Here is a 19,614-nt window from a genome sequence, read left to right on the forward strand (position 1 = left end):
TATTATGGATGAGCCATTGTTTAAGACATGAGCCTGGAAGCAGGAATCCCCAGGAACACTGGCTGTTTATTCTGTGGTGTCCACCAGTGGGTGAGATGGCAGTAGTCCTGCACAGTGAAAGTGCGCATAATTTGGAGCAACGGTAACGAATGCTTCCATTCTGAATTCCCGTTTGTGTGCATTCACAATTTTAATAGATGCCTTGGGGTACAGGAAGAGACCAATGCTTCAATCTCTGCAGGCCATCAAAGAATGGATCCTTAATTGGATCCTCGGCTACCCAGAGTGATTTTTTTTTTCCCCCCCAGAGGTCCCAGATGAACTCAGAATCAAAATGATGATATTTTCAGTCTTGTTTCTGAAACCGATGGCTGAGTTTTCTCCCGACAGGTGGTTCTCTCAGTGCCTCTTCCAGGAATCGGGGCAGGAGCTTGTGAATGGGCTGAAAGCCTGCTTGGAAGGTCAGTGTCCCATCAAAGTTGGAGTGCCTGACTCTATACCAGTAGTTGTCCCCCAGGGGACATTTGGTAATGACTAAAGACACTCTCGGTTGTCACAGCTGGGCTGGAGGCGCTACTGGGGTCTAGTTAGCGGCTAGAGACGAGGCATGCTACAGAACACAGCAACGCCCCTACCACCACCACCACCACCATGGAGAATTAGCGGGCTCAAAATCTCAGTAGTGGTGCTGGTGGGAAATGCTGGGCTAGGCTGAAGACTTAAAAGCGGTGACAGTGTCCTGGAGGGCTACACGGTTGAAGTTGTTACAAATAGCAGTGGTCAGTTGGTTCTGAGTTATGGCTTATTTACCCAAGTTTCTGGTTTCCTTCCAGCCGCCCTGAAGCTCTGGTTGAAACATAACCTGTTTCTGCCACAGGCTATCATTGTGTACCGGGACGGAGTGGGGGACGGTCAGCTTCAAGCGTTGCTGGACCATGAAGTACCACAGATCGAGTCCTCCTTAAAATCTGTGTACCCTGAAGACTCTGGGTATATAAATTGTAAAGCGCAGATTTTGTAAACTCTACAGTTCAGTCTTTGAAACGGATCTGTAACAATTATGACATGTGAATTAAGAGAGAGCATGACACAGAGGGCGTCAGTCGCTGGGTGGGGAGAAGACGGGCGACCCTTCATTCTTGGACTTTGTGCTCCACACCCAAGTCAGAGGACAGAGCAGCACTGGAACATTCCAGATTGCATTCTCCCTGTGGAATCCCTAAGAACCTGTCCTTTTTTCTAGTAGGGGGTGCTTGTTAACCTCAGCTATTCATTAAAATCAACGAACACAGCCTGGCGGTGGTTTGTGTGTAGGCAGCTCATTTATTCTGGAGTTTTGTAGGTCCCAGGGCTGGGGATCCCTCTCAGCTGCCTCTTCTGGCCTCCTCTGTTTGTTGGTGGAGCCTGGTGCCCAGCATAGATATGAGCTGCCGTGACCTTGTGAGGAAGTTCCTCCCCCTAAGATGTGGGTGGCTGTGAATAGAAACGTCTTTTACTGCTTAAGTCGGGCACAGGGAGCTAGGCCATAAAGTTGGGGTGTGAGGGGAACTGCCTTCTGCAGATTCTTTTTTTTTTTTTCTTTTTAAGATTTTATTTATTTATTTGAGAGAGAGAATGAGTAGAGCGAGCATGAGAGGGGGGAGGGACAGAGGGAGAAGCAGACTCCCTGCTGAGCAGGGAGCCCGATGAGGGACTCGATCCCAGGACTCCAGGATCATGACCTGAGCTGAAGGCAGTCGCTTAACCAACTGAGCCACCCAGGCGCCCCCTTCTGCGGATTCTTAACGGATCCTGTGTTTGTGGTGTTTCAATACTCTGAATGCCCCTGGGACAAGAAAGTACAGCTGGTGACACCAGTCCTTATTTTCAAGGGTCAAACTAACTTTCATCGTGGTGAAGAAACGAATAAACACCAGATTTTTTGTGGAGTCTGAAGGAAGACTGCGAAACCCACTTCCAGGAACAGTTATTGATGTGGAGGTGACCAAGGGGCAATGGTAAGCCCCCCCTTTTATTTATTTAAATAAACATTCCCTTTTACTCAAATAGAAATAGAAGGTTTTTTAAAGGTTTGCATGGTTTGGAGTAGAATGGATTGACCTAAAGATGGTTAAAAATTACATGGACAGATACACATGGGGTTGTAGAGGTTTCTGTCTTCCTTTTTCTTCTAGAATTTAAAGTACATACCATAAACATACTGAGATTCTTGGGTTGTTAGGAAGAATCGTAGAACTTCCGGTTAGGCAGAGATTTGACGATTGGGCAAATGAGAGAATTATGTAGCACCCAGGATGGGAAATGAAACAGGACCTTCATACAAGCCGACAGGGAGAAATGAAGGAAAATAAAGGAAAGACAAACATCGATCAGTCTAGTAGAAGGCAGGAAAGGATTAAAGAAAAAAGCAAGTGGGAAAGGATGATCAATGTAAAGCATAACATAATAGGTATGAGAAGAAAACCTGTGCCTACAAGAAGCTGATGCACCTTGCCATGTCTATCGTTAGGGGGTTTGAATAGACTTCGGTGATTCTCGGGGAGAGGCCTAAAGCGTCCATCCCTGGAACTCTGAATTGCGTTTCCCTGTTGGACCGTACCCAGCGAGCCAATGTCAGGTTTCTGCCTGGAGGCATCAGGGCAGATGCTTCTGTAGAAATCCCGTGAGCGTTATGACTTGTGTCAGCGGCCACACAGCCCTTTATGGACTTGCTTTCCCAAATCATTGCCCTGCACTTCGGCGGGCTTCTGAATGTAAAGGAAACTCTGTACAATGGGTTCTGTCCGTTTGTGTCATGTCAGATACTAGGTTTGCTAAGTTCTTTTTTTTTTTATTTTTATTTTTATTTTATTTTTAATTTTTTTATTGTTATGTTAATCCCCATACATTACATCATTAGTTTTAGATATAGTGTTCCATGATTCATTGTTTGTGTCTTTTTTTTTTTTAAAGATTTTATTTATTTATTTGACAGAGACACAGCGAGAGCAGGAACGCAAGCAGGGGGAGTGGGAGAGAGAAGCAGGCTTCCCACGGAGCAGGGAGCCCGATGTGGGACTCGATCCCAGGACCCTGGGACCATGACCTGAGCTGAAGGCAGACGCTTAATGACTGAGCCACCCAGGTGCCCCGCTAAGTTCTTTTTCTTCTGAAAATAAGCTGTAGTCTAGAGTCATGTGTTCTGCAATTCCAGGTATGATTTCTTTATCGTGAGTCAGTCCGTGAAAGATGGTACTGTCACTCCCACTCATTATAATGTCATCCACGACACGGTTCGCTTCACTCCGGATAGGATCCAGTGTCTCACCTACAGATTATGCCACATGTATTATAATCTGCCAGTGAGTATTTTTTATATGCATTTTCCTTTAGATCTGTAAGATTGTTCAAAATTGAAGCTATACTTTTTGAACCTTCTGAAATGGTACCTCTGAAAGGTTAAATTTAGATAGAAAGTTTAGAAAAATTGTTGTTCTTCTTTCTGCTAAAGGGTGTCATTCGAGTTCCTGCTCCTTGTCACTATGCCCACAAACTGGCTTACCTTGTGGGCCAGAGTATTCACCAGGAACCACACCATTCCCTGGCAAACCGTCTCTTCTACCTGTGACTGACAGAAGACAGCCTGACGACGTGTTGAAAACCAGCATTTGTAAATTTATTTTTTTTCTTTTTAAGCTGCACTTCTGAAATACTCTTAGATGCATAGTTCGAATACACAGATATATATATTTGGGGGAGGAGAGAGAGAGAGAGAGAGAGAGAGAGAGAGAGAATGAGCTGGGAGGGGCAGAGAGAGTGAGAGGGAGAGAGAATCCCAAGCAGGCTCCACTCTCAGCACGGAGCCCGATATGGGCTCATGACCCCGTGATTCTGACCTGAGCCTAAATCAAATGTTGGACGCTCAACTGACTGAGCCACCCAGGTGCCCCAAGATGCATAGTTTTAAATTCTAATCATTCTGGACAGGACATGGAGGTTCCAAGTGGTGTGCCCTTTTGTCGGGACGACCACCGACTTAACATGCTGCTTCTGTTTTCCAGGCAGGAGAACAGACCATGAGGTTTGGGTCTTGCAACTCACCTTTGAAGTGGATTAGTGACTTTATGATTGGCCACGCCTGAACACTTGGCACTTCTGAGCAGGCGACGCTATGCATCGTCGAGATTGGGCATTAGTCTCATGAACAAGTAGACTCTGCTTGGAAAATGATATCTTTTTGAAACCTTTTATTTTTAAAGGACAGCAAAGCTCTCAAAATGTCAAAATTAAATGGAATTTCTTTGTGTTATTTAAAGTTTTATAGGAAAGAAATAACCTATGTATGTAGTATTGATGACTCTTCAGACGGGTGGAAATCACAACGTAACTTTGGAGCTGTAATAAGGAGAGCCTTGTGGTTTAGGAGTTGGCAGCTCTTGGAACATTGAAGTTGTTGTGTCCCTTTTTCCACAAAGAAGGAAAACATAGAGCTCGATGAGCGCTGCCTTTTCATGTGTTCTCTTGTGCGTGTTCCAAGGGGGAGGACACTGTTAGCGGGGCTGTAATCAGCAGAGTCTTGAGTAATTGGTTAAAATGAAACTATTATGTTTCTCCTGAAAACATTGTTTTCTCTCCCCTTGAAACTATCTTGAAATAGATTCAGGAAACAAGACGTAAAACTTTGTTTTCTTATACTCCTAAATAAAATAGTATTTTGGCGGGTGGTAGGGAGTAGATTAGCTTCAGGCATACCAAAAAGGGTATGGTTAAAACAATAGAATTGCTTTGGTTCTAAGTTAATCAGTTTAGGTTTACAACTTGAACCAGTCTTATAAGAAATAAAATTAAAACAAGTCACTTAAAAATGCCTTGTACTCCAGGTAACATCTTACCTAGCAGGACTGCCCATAATGATGAGTAGAATACAGAGGATGGTTCCATCATTAAAGGTAAATTAAGGCAACATGTTCTTTTCTGATGCTAATATTTGACTTATGATAATACATTTCTAGACATCTATTTAAAAAAAAAAAACAGGAAGGAACATATCCAAAGTAGTTATTAAAACTTTCTGAACATCTCCCATATATACAATCAAAATCATTTATAACACTATAGAAAAACTTCTAGACTTATAAATTTAAAATGATGTGATCCAATAAAGATATGCATATTAAAATCATTGAATCAGGTCTTGTTATTTTAGAAACATACTCTGGTCTTAAGTTTCTTAATCTACCGGCTAGAAAAAAATTGTTGGTTTTCTAAGATACATGGCAATGTTTTCGTGACTCAGGCACTATCTGAATTTATTAGCCTACCGGTGCTTCATAAATTCGGCGAAGGAGGCTGGTAGTCAACATTTCCAGGAGAAAGCCTTACCTTCCCAAAGGCTTGTAAACCACATTTCTACAAAGTATCACAGTGCCTAGTTTCACATTGCTGAGTAGGTGCTGAGGGACTAGTTAAAGGTCTTTCAGGAATGGATTTGGCCTAACTAGCAATGAAATATGTAAGAAAAATGAACTTCCCGACTCTGGGAATAGTGCGTATGTGTATCAACCTCCCCCCGAGCACAGCTCAGAGAGCAGGGCGGAAGGTCAGAAGAGGATACTGAGCAGCACTGAAGATGCGGCGAGGCCCAGAGGAACATAGCACGGTATGCCGCAGAAGGAAATCTAGAGAGATTGCTCTGTTAGGATCGGTACCAACTGCCGTTGGACATCATCTTGTCTTCCATCACTGTTAGGTTAACTGTAGATTCTTTGTAAGTGTCCTTCATTGTTGAAATGACGGTGATCCTTCTTCAGGCTGACGATGTGGGGGTTCCTGGATCCGTTCCCTATTGCTGCTGTAGCTGATTACCACAAACCTAGAGCCTTCAGGCCCCACAAATGCAGTATCGTCGTTTTGTAGGTTAGAGGTCTGGCGTGGGCTAAAACAGGTCAGCAGCGTGTTCCTTTCTGCGGGTGCTGCCAGAGAAGGCGTCTCCTTGCGTTTTCCGGCTTCCAGAGGTTGGCTATGCTCCTTGCCCCATGGCCCCTTTCTCCTTCAAAGCCAGCAATGGCTGATTAATTCCTGCTCCTATCCTTTCTAACGCTGGCCCTTCTTTGCCCGCTTCTACTAGTAATGACCCTTTTGATGATACTGGGACCACTTGGATAATCCAGGATCATCTCCCTATTTCGTTAGGGGATTGGCAAACTTAGTTCCCTCTGCAATTTTCTTTCATTTTTTTTCTTTTCCTCTTTTAGTCTTCCCTTTTTTAAATTTTTATTTTTTTTATTATGTTCAATTAGCCAACATATAAGACATCATTAGTTTTTGATGTAGTGTTCAACGATTCATTAATCTTCTCTTTCCTTCTCTATTCCTTTCTATTTTTATTTTTTTAAAGATTTTATTTATTTATTTGACAGAGACACAGCGAGAGAGGGAACACAAGTAGGGGGAGTGGGAGAGGGAGAAGCAGGCTTCCCGCTGAGCAGGGAGCCCGATGCGGGGCTCAATCCCAGGACCCCGGGATCATGACCTGAGCCGAAGGCAGACGCTTTCGACTGAGCCACCCGGGCGCCCCTCCTCTTCTCTTTTAATCTTCTCTTTTAGTCTTCTCTTCTCTTTCTGGAAAGGCAGACTGCCACATGAAGTGCCTCATTTGGCTGTGTCTGAAGCCTTGGAAGTTTGTCCTGTGTTCTCCTACAAATGGACCTTGAGATCTAGTTTGGAGATCCTAGCAGGGGAGCGCAGCTGCTCATGTACCCTTGACCTAAAAAAGCTCCTCCTCTATGGGGGAAGGTCATCCTCTTCCACCGAGCACGCAGGGTCAGGAGGGACCCACATGGAGCAGGGAGGGAGGAGGGGGACACCTGCCCAGCCCGCTAGATCAGTGGAATCAACCCTGCTGATCAGTGGGGTGATAGACGTCGCAGCCACATTGCTCACATCCCCATCTGCCCCTTTAATGACCCTTCCCCATATAAGGCAACATCTGGGCAGATGCCAAGGATTCGAACATGATCATCTTTGTGGGGGCTGAGGGAGGCATTATTCTGCCACAGAGACCTTGCCCAGGAGTGTCAGGGATCAAGGACAGATTTAAATGGAGAAATGCCTCCCTCCATAGGTCCTTAGGGAGAGAATAAGCACGACCCCGGAGAGCCCCTGCTGGAGTCTCAGAGGACAGAACTCAAGCACCTGCACTGTGTCCCGTGTGCCTCTCCCCATCGTCCTCCTCACTCTGTGCCCTGCTGACACCTGACCTGCCCGGGGTGGAAGATCCGTGGGGGACCCCTCAGCTCCCCTCAGCTCCCCTCCCTCACTCACCTGGCTCTCAGTGCTCCCTGTCCCGCCCCTGCCACGGTCTTTGGCCCCCGGCAGAGCTGCCTCAGCCTCCCCCGGTGTCCAAGAGCCTAGGACAGATGGCCACCATCGCCTGCCCTGAAAACAGCAGCCGTGTTGGCAACCAGGGAGCAGCTTGGCTGCAGCAAGCCCCGGGCCGTGTTCCCGAACTCCTGACCCACAGAACTACACAGACTCCTGGGGATCTCAGAGGGATTCCCGGGCTCCAGGTCAGGCAGCCTGGGCTGTCCCTCCCTGGGCTCTAGTCTGGAGATGAGGCTGATGGTGACCTGTCATCGTGGAACATCTGCTTGGTGCCTGTGTTGTGTGCAAAGCCCGCAGGGAAGTGGGAGAAAAGTCTGCGGACGGCCCGTGCCTACTCACTGCCCACAGCCTTTCTCATCCCTGTCGCTCGGTGGGCAAGCGGCTGCTGCTGAGTCCCGGGGAAGCGTCCTGGGGGTTCACGCACGGCCGTCCTTTCTCTCCTGGTCCTCTGGCGCTTGGTGTGTTGCTGCACCCCATTTTCTATGGTCCTGAGTATGGTCTGCTGACTCAGCTGTCCTCACCATCTGGGGCTCCCGCTCAGAAGATGACTCTGTCCAGCACTGGAAGCATCGGTGTGGATTATTATGTTAGTTCCTGGAACCACCTTCCCCCCGGGAAAAGCCTCAGGGCCCCCCCTCTGCCCAAAACTCTTGCTCACCCCCCAGTCTCCAGATTCTAGATGTGCACCCCCAAACTATAGGCTCGCTCAGCCCGTGGGTCCAACCTTAGGCTGAAGGTAACTGGCTTGTTCCAAGGAGGGCTCGGGTCCACCAGAGTGGAACACCCATGAGACGTGCTGAGTGCTCGCTCGCTGTCCCTGGGGACCTCCGTGTGCTATCTCCCCCCCCCCCCCCCCCCCCGTCCCAATCAGGGCTGACAGAGAGGGAGGAACCACAGGGTGAGGTGAAGGCCCACCCTCACCACTGCCACAGCGGGAAGCGGGTTGGTTTGGCGGGGCTGTCACTGGCCTTTGTCTTTCTGATGTTCTGAATCTGGAACAAGTGCTCTCTGAGCTCGGGTTGCCCCTGGGTCCCTCTACAGGGATCCACGTGGAGGAAGAAGCTGTCCCATGGAGACCACGTCCCTGGGTTCAGGGCTTCGCTGTGGAACAGAGGCTGCAGCCTGACGGGGAGGCTCGGGGGCAGTAACGAGCGCCCTGTCTGTGAGGAGGGAGCGTGGCGAGCAGTTGTCTCTCTCCAGGGTCCTCTTCCTGTAAGTGCCCCTGGTCCTCAGGCAGCAGGGGGCGCTGTGGGCCTGCCCTGCTGACACCCCTGGGGCGCAGCTGCGACTCATTCTCAGCCCTGGGCAGAGAGCACTGTCAGGGCTCAGGTGTGGGAAGAGATGGATCTGCAGGACTCCCCCGCTCTCCCACGGAGTGGAGCAAGTAGGAAGCAGAGCTCCGGGGGGCGTGTCCATCACAGCCTAGACCCCTCCCCTCCCCCTCGTCCCTCTCTGCCCCGGTGATCGGCTGCCGGCCATTTCCTTCTTATCTGAGGGGCATAACATGACAATGACTTCAGACTCACCATTCCTGTGTCTCTCCTTTTATTTCAGGGCCCTGGGCACAGTCAGCACTGTCTTGGGAATCTCAGTGTCGGGGTATCCTGGACAGAGAGTTACCTGCCTTGCACTGGGCAGGGCAGCATGTTTGGACACTGAGGTGCAGGCTGGTATCCACAGCTCCCTGGTGCTGCCCCCTAAACTGTGATGCCCGAAAGTTCTTGGCACTCACCTCATTCCGACACTATGGTTCTGCTTGCCACTTCCATCCGTTTTGGAGTGAACCATCTTATTTTCAGTGGAAAACTTTGAGCCTATTTAGAATGATCTGTTCGTTGAATAGGTGTAAGAAGTGACCTCCTAGGGTTCCTGTGTGAGTTCTATTCCTCGGGAAGTGGTCTTGATGACTCATCCCATGTCTTCAGTGACTAGAGGATTAGCCATGCTTTTCTGCCTGGCTTTGGACAAGCAACTTAACCTGTCTGCAAGCTCGCAGAGGAGACTAAGTTCCCTTTACAAGTTTGGACTAAGTGGGCAAAGGCCAGTTAAGTGCTTGGGACGTGTGGGGGAGCGTGGTGGGTGGGGGGTCTTTGGAAGGACCTGAGAGACTGTACAGTGAACAACGTGCCAGGAGGGAAGTGACATGGCAGCACCCCTGTGTCCTGCACATCCCCTAGATCCTGCTGGAGACATTGAGCCCCTAGACCTCTGTGATGTAAGAAATAATGGCAGGCACACAACATAGAACCGAGAAAGGAATGCCCACGACAGAGGTTGACTGGGGTTGGCTGTGACAATGGGGGCGGCAGCTGTGATGAGAGTGGCCACAGCAAGGACCTCAGAGCCGCACGGAGGCTCGTGCTTGCTGAGTGAGGAGGTTTGCACAGAGGACGTGACCCGGTGATGTGGGGCCAGGCCACCAGCAAGCCGCCACGCAATGATTAGTGACAGGTAAAATGACAAACACATTCCAAGGACCTTCTGTGAATAATACTTCTCTCTGGCCTCACAAAGTGCCCCTTGAGGATGGTACTGGAATTCCTGTCACTCCTGTTTCAGACACGAGGAAAGGGGCTCCTAGAGAGGTTCCTTGATCTGGCCTGGGTCACGTGGCGCAAAGGGCAGGATTGGGCACGGAGTAGACTGTGCAGATTCAGATCCCCAGTGTGGAGTGTTGTTCTTGTCCTGTCTCCAGAGAATCTCCGTCCTGCTCACCAGGTGCAACGGGGGGTGAGCAGTTCGCTCTGGTGAGTAAGAACCTCACATCCTCTGTCTCCATGGATCCTAATTATTCTGGGGAAGATACACATAAAATAACGACATAATAAATTCTCCCCTAATAGGAGATCCCTGAAACAGATCACCTGGGCACACTCTGGTCAGGAAGTTCTTGGAGGCTCAACTGTAGGATACTGCCGGTATTAGCCAGAGGCTCCGGGTCATATTATTCATTATACTGTTTTAAGAAAATTCCTTTGAGGGGCACCTGGGTGGCTCAGCTGGTTAAGCATTCTGCCCTCAGCTCAGGTCATGATCCCGGGGTCCTGAGATCCAGCCCTGCATCGGGCTCCCTGCAATGGAGAGCCTGCTTCCCCCCTCCCTCTGCCCCTCCCCTCTGCTCATGCTCTCTCTCTCTCTAATAAATATATAAAAAATCTTTATAAATAAATAAAATCTTTTTTTAAAAAAGAAAGTTCCTTCAAAAATGAGGCTAACTTCTGTGTTTAAGTTTATTTTTACGTATTTGACCTAACAGTACGCACATGACTGCAAGACAAGTTTTCACCTGAGATGCAGTTTACATTGAACTGTGTGTATTATAAATGCCCGAGGATAACCTGTCATGCACTGTGGCCTGAGGATATTCCAAAGTATATGATTTGGCGAATCACTGCAGTGGAGATGGCCGCTGACAGACCCCAAATTTCTCCCCTCCAAAAAAGCAATGAAAAACTATCGTAAATTGCCACCATCAACATTTTCAGAATTCTGGAGATGAACGGAAGCTTGCAGCAACAGAGGGAATGCGGATTCCAGAAAAACAGCAGCTGAATCTCGCTCAGAACCATGAGTTTTGTGCTGTTCTCACCTGCCTTGTCCCACGCCCTGCTCTGCGTTTCCACGGCAGTCCAGAAAGCTGAGAGCCCACATTCACGGTGAAAGTCGGCAGTGCGGCAGCCAGCCACCAGGGGGAGCAAGGGGGGGCGGGAGCCTCCTCACAGCTTCACTCTTAGGACAGAATCACTACTGGACCTACCTGGTGGGTCTCTGTCAGACCGCACTCGTTCAGCAGGCTGTCTTTGACCTGACTTGGAGCTTGTCCAGAACAAAGAGCCTTTTCCCTGGCATCACTGTCAAAATGAAACAAACAAACATATAGGCAATTGTTTAACTTGGGCTTGCTTAACGTGATGGATAATAGTTGGAGCCAAAAGTAGGCTAACAAAAAGCTTAAAAACTGAGAAAGAAAATTTCCATAGGGGCTTTGAAAAGCCCTGACTTAGTCCTAGAATGTGTGCAAGTGTAAAGTTGTATGCATGCTCAGGAAAGACTTGACAAGCCCCCACGTGGTCCCCTCGGGCTGACCTTGATGTTCTGCGCAAGCAGCAAGCGAAGGTCACAGCCGTTCTCAGTTGCCAGCTGAGTTTTGAAGACACGATTCAACAGGCCTGCAGGGCCCCTCGGCAAAGACGGAGTGACTTCTCAGTTCAGGCTGTTACTGAAATCTCTAGCCAGTCAATGGCTGGACCACCAAGTAGCCTAGCAGGGACTACAGTGGTCCCACATGACAAAGCGTACAGACTTTGGAGAATGAGTTCAGAAATGTCACTCACAAGAAAACAGCAATAACAACAACAATAAAAAGAGCAAAAATATGCAACCCTGGGGAGGGGCCAGATCTGATTCCCAGAGTTGCCATATTATTTTAAATGTCCAGTTGATGCCCCCCACCCTCAATAACAGTCATAATAAGAGACCTACAAGGAAATTAGAAAGTCGGGCTCTATGCAGAAAAGAGCTGGCCATAGCAGGGATGAGACTGCTTTCCTTAGAAAGGTCTGCTTCCTAGGTTGGCCGTTGGCTGAAGTCTGGGACAATGGAATCAGGAGTGTCCCCACCATCCTCTGCTAAGAGTGGCTTGCTGTGCCCAAACTGTGTGAACACTGGTTTATGCTGAGAATCTCTTCCCTGCTGGAACCCTGGCATTCAGGTTATGTGCTAAATGACTGGTCCCCACTAAAAAGCTCTGGGCACCCAACTCTCTAATGAGCTTCCCTGGAAGACCACATTTCACACATGTTGTCACAAGTTATTGCTGGAAGAATGAGATGCACCCGAGCGTCTCCACGGCAACGGGATTCTTGAAAGCCCGTGCTTGGTTTTCTCTGGACCTCCTCCCATGTGCCTTTCTCCTTTGCTTCTTTTGCTTAGTGTGCTTTCATGGTAATAAGTCATAGCCGTCAGCATGACTACATGCTGAGTTCAGTGAGTCTTCCCAGAGAGTCACAGATGGGGGGGTGCTCTTGGGCTGTCCCCCAACCCCCCAGTACACAAGAAGAAAAGCAACCAAAGAAGCTGGCCCTGAAAGAAGTCCGGACACTGGACAAATACTTTCTTTTTTAAGATTTTATTTATTTATTTATTTATTTATTTATTTATTTATTTGAGAGCAAAAGAGAGAGAGAGAAAGAACAAGCCGGGGGGGGGGGGGCAGGGGGAGCAGAGGGAGAGGGAGAAGCAGACTCTGGGCTGAGCTTGGAGCCCCACGTAAGGCTCCATCCCAGGATCCTGAAATCATGAACTGAGCCGAAATCAAGAGTCGGTCACTCAACTGACTGAGACACCCAGGCGCCCCCAGACAAATACTTTGTATCAGCTATTTTAAGTCCATTCAAAGACTTAACGGAGCTCCTAGTTTAAGAACTAAACCTTAGGACAAGAATTATGTCTCTCCAAGTATAGAATACCCATGAAAAAGATATAAAAGAGAACCAAATAGAACTTGCGCAGTTGAAAAGCCTAGTCACGGCTGAAAATGTCACTAGACGGGCTTGTATTGGTTTCCTGGGGCTGCTGTAAGAAATGACAACATGCTACATGGCTTCAGACAATGGAAGTTTCCTGTGATGTGCTTCCGTGGGAAAAGCTGGAAGTCTGAGTCAAGCTGTAGCCAAAGAAAGGGGCGGGGAAGGATGCCTCCTCGCCTCTTTCTCGCCTTTAGTATTCTTCTGGACACCCCCGGCCTTCCTTGGCTTGTAGCTGCAGGTACCCCCACCTCTGCCTCTGCCATCACATGGCCTTTGGCCCTGTGTCTGTGTGTCCAAGCCTCCTCCTCTTGTAAGGACAACAGCCTTTGCATTAGGGCCCGCCCTAATCCAGGGTAACCTTATTCTAACTTGATTATACCTGACAAGACCTTACTTCTGAAGAAGGACACTTTCACAGGTACTGGGGGTTAGAGCTTGAATATATATATGATTGAGCGGGAGAGGGACACAGTTAAACCCACGACAGGGCTGAACAGCAGATTGGAGTGGAAGGAAGACAGAACCAGCATATTTAAGGATAGAAAAATTGAGATCTGGTCTGACGGACAGTAAATTAAAAAATAAGGGTGGGAAGAAAAGATGAACAGAGCCCCAAAGACCACATCATACTATCAAGCATACAAATATATGCGCTGAGAGAGTCCAAGAGAGACCTAAAAGAGAAAGGGAACAGGGAGAATATATGAAGGACTAAGAGCCAAGCTCTCACCAAATTTGATGAAAAACAGTAACCAAAATATTCAATAACATCAAGCGGGATCAACTCACATCACATTCCAATAGTTGAAGGCCAAAGACAAAGGACTGTGAGAACAACAGAGAAGTGACTAATTGTGTACCAAGTCTCCTCAGTAAGTTTAACAGCAAATTTTCCTCAGAAACCATGGAGGCCAGAAGGCAGTGGGATGAAATACTTAAAGTGCTAGAAGATACAAACCTGCGACCCGAGAATTCTGTATCTAGCAGGGATGTCCTTCAGGAATATAGGAGACATGAAGACATTCCCAGATAAACAAAATCTGAGAGCATCCATTGCTATCACCAGCCTTGCGAGAAATAGTCCTCACCAGTCAGAATGGCTAAAATTAACAAGTCAGAAAAAGATAGATGTTGGCGAGGATGCGGAGAAAAGGGAACCCTCCTACACTGTTGGTGGGAATGCAAGCTGCTGCAGCCACTCTGGAAAACAGTACGGAGGTTCCTCAAAAAGTTGAAAATAGAGCTACCCTACACCCAGCAATTGCATTACTAGGTATTTACCCCAGAGATACAAATGTAGCGATCTGAAGGGGCACGTGCACCCCAGTGTTTATAGCAGCAATATCCACAATAGCCAAACTATGGAAAGAGCCAAGATGTCCATTCACAGATGAATGGATAAAGGAGATGTCGTATATAAACGCAATGGAATATTATGCAGCCATCAAAAACCCCCCAAAATCTTGCCCTTTGCAATGACGTGGATGGAACTAGAGGGTATTATGCTAAGCGAAGTAAGTCAATCAGAGAAAGACAAGTATCATATGATCTCACTGATATGAGGAATTTGAGAAACAAGACAGGATCATAGGGGAAGGGAGGGAAAAATGAAACAAGATGAAACCAGAGAGGGAGACAAACCGTAAGAGACTCTTAATCTCAGGAAACAAACTGAGGGTTGCTGGAGGGGAGGGGAGTGGAAGGGATGGGGTGGCTGGGTGGTGGACACTGGGGAGGGTATGTACAATGGTGAACGCTGTGAATTGTGTAAGACTGATGAATCACAGACCTGTACCCCTGAAACAAATAATACATTGTGTGTAAAAAAGAAAAAGAAGAAGACAGTAGGAAGGGAAAAATGAAAGGGGGCAATCGGAGAGGGAGATGAACCATGAGAAACTATGGACTCAGAGAAACAAACTGAAGGTTTTAGAGGGAAGGGGGGTGGGAGGATGGGTTAGCCTGGTGATGGCTATTAAGGAGGGCACATATTGCATGGAACACTGGGTGTTATACACAAACAATGAATCATGGAACACTACATCAAAAACTAATGATGTAATGTATGGTGACTAATATAACATAATAAAAAAAATTAAAAAAAAGAAATAGTGAGTCCTTCCAGGTGAAATGCACGGACAACAGAGGAACTTAATTCTACATGCAGAAGTAGTTACATAGGTAAATAGAAAAGAAAGTACAAATGTGTAAGTCCATAAACACAAATGGAGAAGTGCCTAAAATGTATATAACCTAAGCTTATAAACAATATATTTTCTTCTGATTTTGAAGATAAATGTATAGTAAATATTATAAACATATATAAATTATATATTATAAATAGAACATATATGTTAATGAGCACATGATGTATAAAGATGTGATTTGAGTAACAAAAATAGCAAAAAAGAGATGACATCGATCAGAGACATTAAAAGTCAAGTCTCTGTATGCCATTGGAATTAATCTGGTGTTCATTTGATTAGAACGTTAGAAATGAAGATGTTAGTTGTAATCTCCAGCGAAAGTACTAAGTATACCTGGAATATATAGTAAAAGAAACAACATGGGAATTTAGTTGGTACACTAGAAAACAACTAACACAAAAGAAAGCAGGAATGGAGGAATATTAGACCCAAAAGATATAACACATACAGAAAACAAACAGAAAAATGATACATCTCATGCTACCTGATAAGTAATTAAAGTAAATGTACATGAATTATACATCCAAGTAAGAGGCAGGTGTGAGCAGAATGGATACAAAACTACATTCTCTCTCTCTGCCATCTGCACGAGAGTCACGCTTTAAATCCAAGACAAGAAGAGATTGAAAGTAAAAGGACAGAAAAATATATACCAAGCAAATAGTCACCGAAAGAGAACTAGACTGGCTTTGTGACTATAAGGGAAATAAGCTTTTTGCGAATTTTTTCTAGAGACAAGTAAGAACATGCTATGGTGACAAAAGCATCCATCCTTCAAAGAGATCATGGTAAACATTTTGCACTTAACAAGAGAGCTCCAAAATACATGAAATTAAAAAGAGCAGCAGACTTGTCAACACTAAGAGTTGGAAACTTCAATACCGGACTGCTAAGAATAAAGAAGATCTGTTGCTTCTTGTGATGGTCACATCTGCACTGTGGGGTGGGCAGAGTAGGGGCTCTTTATTATTTTATGGTTCAGGGCACTGACGTTTAGAGAGATTAAGTGACTCACTCAGAGTGACAGCACTGATGAGCGGTGGTTCTGAGGCAGGGAATACAGGTGCCTCCCTGGGGATAGAGATCCCTGATCTCCAGGGCATGAGATCGTGCCCAAGCCCTTTCCCTCACTCCCTTGCCCACATCCTCCTGCCCCAAGGTTGCTGCGAGGAGACAGCTGGCCCCCTAAGGGGGTGTTGGCCCAAGAGAATGGCTCAAAACCCGACCCAACTCCTGGCTCTACGTTTCAATCCCTGACCCAAAATACAATGCCCCCAAGTGGTTCCCTGGGGACAGAGATCCCTGAATGCCTGGAGTCATCTAGATCATGTCCTGGACTCCAGATCAGGGGCTACCCTCCCTCCGTTCCATAAACTCTCCTCGTTCGGGACACGGGAGATGCCTGAGACAAAGAAGGGCACATGCCTGACTCAGCCTCCACCCATAGGTTTCAATCCCTGACCCAAAAGCTATGACATTTTCCTAAAAAGAAGTCCCTTGAAGGTCAGGGGGTATAATCTGTGTCCCTCCTCCCTCAGCATCTTCACACATCAGCTGCCCGATGTGAGCACCTGGGGGTCTGACCAGTGGTCTGCTTGGCTCCCACGTGGCTCAGATTCACTTGAGTCATTCACTGGATGTACTTGGTCCTCTCCCCAGATATGGGTTTTTCTGGCCTACTTTTGGAAGCTGAGAGCAGATCGACTAGACCTTTTTCTAATCTTCATCTTTATTTTCTTGATCACAGACCCTGGGAAATGCATTACAATAGAAAAGAGCGGTTGACATCTTGCTATCAGAAGACCACAGAAAAATGAGTGATAACTTTATCAGAGTTCAAACTTCTGATCCCATTGTTCATCATTTGCCTGGCAAAGCCACCTGAGTCAGAGTGGGCTTTAGGAAGGTCTTGGAGTTGGTATATCCTTAAAATACCCAACAGAGAATGTAAACTGATGCAGTTACTATGAAAAACAATATAGAACTTCCTCCAAAAATTTACAAAAGACCTACCACTGCTTCCAGAGATCCCACTTTTGGGGAATATATCCAAAAGAATTGAAATCTGGATTTCAGGGAGACATCTGCCCATGTTCTGCAGCACTATTCACAAAAGCCAAGCTATAGAAACAACTTCATGTCCACTGATGAACAAACGGATAGAGACAATGTGGTCTATCCATACAATGGGCTATGATTCTGCCTTAAAAGGAAGGAAATCTCAACATGACATCTCCCTGAAAGGAAGTCCCTTGAAGTGTCAGGGGGTCCAACCTGTGTCCCTCCTCCCTCAGCATCTTCACACATCTGCTGCCCGATGTGAGCTCCTGGGGAATCTGTGCACTGTTCTGCTTGGCCCCCAGGTGGCTCAGAGTCCAGGCATGTCCAAGCCAACTGCCCACATGACAGGTCTCTTGTGAATTAGCTTGGCCTTCACCCACCAAGCCTGGGTGAACTGTTGGTGCTGATTAATGAGGACAGTATCCTGCTGCGCTGGTGTTTGCTGGTTTGTTTCCTGTGAAAATTTATATTTTATAGGCCTGGTTTTTAACTGCTGCTCACTCCACATATTGTACAGGGCACGCATCTTAAGTGTACAGCTCTACGGTTTCTTATAAACCCGTCTGCGGCCAACCCCCAGGCCAGTATGCGGATCGGCTCCAGCCCCCTGACAGCCTCCGGTAGAAGGATGTCCATGTCATCACCAATTTTAGGATACAAGCATGAAATCAGCTACTCCATAAATATCCCAAGCACGACAATTATACATAATTGGCCCCAAAATATTTGTGGCACCGGCCTGGGATGGCAGTGGAGCCCCGGGAGAGCTGGGAGAAGGCAATTTCCACGACGGAAGCCTGGGGGCAGGGCAAGGAAGCTGGGAGAAGCTTCTCAGAAGCATTAGGGCTTTCACAGAGTCAACAGAGCGCGGTGCCCACACGAATTCAGCGACTGCTACCTTTGCTTGCAGTGCTGTTCTGTTTTTGTGTTTCATTTTACGTAAGAAGGTTTTAAAGATAAAACTCGCAGGAGATAAATTCTGCTTCATGTGAAAACCTCCCCCATTAACTGTAAAACGTCTCTCTGCACTGTTAGCTGGCTGGGACCGGAGGGGCCACAGCGGGGCAGACCTTGGTCCTTGGCCTCCTGTCCCATTAAACTTCCAGACACGTTGCAAGTCCAGATGCTCTGAGGCCCCAGCCCACACCTGCAGGGCGGTCCTTCCCACGTGTCTAACAAGCATCTGCGGCATAGACAGAGGTGAGCCGCCCTGCTGGCAGGAGACCTCTGTCCTCCTCACTTTTCCCAGCAGCCCGAACTGGGGGAAGTCAGGGCCCTGCTCCCATAGAAATATGGAGCAGGTATCAGTTTCCAGGAGAGATGATCCCAGGGCATCCTTCATTTACGTGCTCTGGTTCTTACCACCCTTCTGTTTCCCTTTGTGCGGTCACATGCAGAATGGCCATCAGGGGGCTCCCTTGGGTTTTGCGGCTTTCCTGGAAGTGCCAAAGACAAAGTTAGGGAAGCAACTTGTTGGCCTTCTGCTTTGCCTCCTATCCCCTCCACACTCCCATTTCCTCTTATTCTTCCCCTCTATCAGCTTTTACGTCCTTCACCCCCTCTCTTGAGCCCAGGACGAGAGAACTTGTGATAGCAGACTTCTGTGGGACCAGTCCTGACAGCTGGTGGGAAGAGAAGAATGGGGCATGTTCAGAACCCCCTCCCTCTACCCGGGGCAGAAGAGCACAAAGTTGGGGGGGGGCAGATCCAGGCTTCTGGAGACCCTCCAGCAGTGGGGGCCCAGCCCTTCTCACTGCACCCCCCTGGCTCCCTGCCCCGTACTCAGGGCTTCTCAGCACCATTTAGCAGGGCAGACCCACATCAGGAGCCAGGGTGATGCTAGGAGAGTGGGGGGGGAGTGACAGGATTTTATAGACATTGGAGATGCGAGGACCTCCTGCGCCTGGATGGGACCAGGTCCTTCAGGATGGCAATCATCCAATCAGGGAACAGGAAAGAGCCCCCGAGGGAGCTCATGGGTAGGGAAGCGAGAAAATGAAAAGGAATGACAGAGGAGATAAATTACATGCACAGTTTTGCTCCCTCTGTCCAATCTTCAAAATCTGCAAAGTAACCCTCTGCATGGACCTTGGCAGGAGTGGCCCAGGAGAAGGTGGCCTTGGGGAAGGACAGGGGACAGTCAGGGCAGAGGTGAGCACTCAGGCTCACTTCCCCCAGGGATTACATCTCTGACCCCAGAACTCAATTCTGTCCTCAGCTCTGCAGTTCTCCCTGCGGCCACGATGGCTTCCCCTCTGCCATGAAGGACTGTGTCTCTGATCACCGGACCTCTGTCCCACGGAGCCCAGTGCAGGGTTTATTCTGATCCCAGGTCCGGGGATTTGGGCGAGGAGAGGAGAGAAATGTGCTCCAGGGAGTGCCTCCCACCTCACTTCTGCAGCAGGACCCGGGAGCTCATGCAGGAGGCCAAGCCAGAACATTCTCTGTGCTGCCCA

General features: G+C 47.7%; 2 protein-coding genes across 11 annotated transcripts in view; one reads left to right on the forward strand and one right to left on the reverse strand.

Moving 5' to 3' along the window:
* Positions 1 to 4,176, forward strand: part of PIWIL3 (piwi like RNA-mediated gene silencing 3) — a 30,442-nt gene extending 26,266 nt beyond the window's left edge. The window contains exons 16-21 of the mRNA XM_078060115.1: positions 391 to 461; positions 834 to 990; positions 1,872 to 1,997; positions 3,194 to 3,341; positions 3,491 to 3,649; positions 4,041 to 4,176. Of these exons, the coding sequence (XP_077916241.1) occupies positions 391 to 461; positions 834 to 990; positions 1,872 to 1,997; positions 3,194 to 3,341; positions 3,491 to 3,607 (619 nt within the window). The 3' untranslated portion in view covers positions 3,608 to 3,649; positions 4,041 to 4,176. The remainder of the gene's footprint in view (positions 1 to 390; positions 462 to 833; positions 991 to 1,871; positions 1,998 to 3,193; positions 3,342 to 3,490; positions 3,650 to 4,040) is intronic.
* Positions 4,177 to 4,211: 35 nt separating this feature from the next.
* The window catches only part of LOC118543832 (2'-5'-oligoadenylate synthase-like protein), a 46,152-nt gene continuing 30,749 nt past the window's right edge, over positions 4,212 to 19,614 (reverse strand). For 2 of the 10 annotated variants that reach the window (XM_078060847.1, XM_078060848.1), the window contains 2 exons: positions 18,521 to 18,594; positions 16,809 to 17,612 (listed from right to left, as the gene is read on the reverse strand). In XM_078060847.1, the coding sequence (XP_077916973.1) occupies positions 17,466 to 17,612; positions 18,521 to 18,594 (221 nt within the window). In that variant the 3' untranslated portion in view covers positions 16,809 to 17,465. Of the gene's footprint in view, positions 7,923 to 8,283; positions 10,156 to 11,119; positions 11,214 to 16,808; positions 17,613 to 18,520; positions 18,595 to 19,614 lie in introns of those variants that run through there. The other 8 variants (XR_013443487.1, XR_013443486.1, XR_013443484.1 and 5 more) reach the window with 8 other exon arrangements.

Source organism: Halichoerus grypus, chromosome 13 (assembly GCF_964656455.1).
Source record: "Halichoerus grypus chromosome 13, mHalGry1.hap1.1, whole genome shotgun sequence".
NCBI classification, from domain to species: domain Eukaryota; kingdom Metazoa; phylum Chordata; class Mammalia; order Carnivora; family Phocidae; genus Halichoerus; species Halichoerus grypus.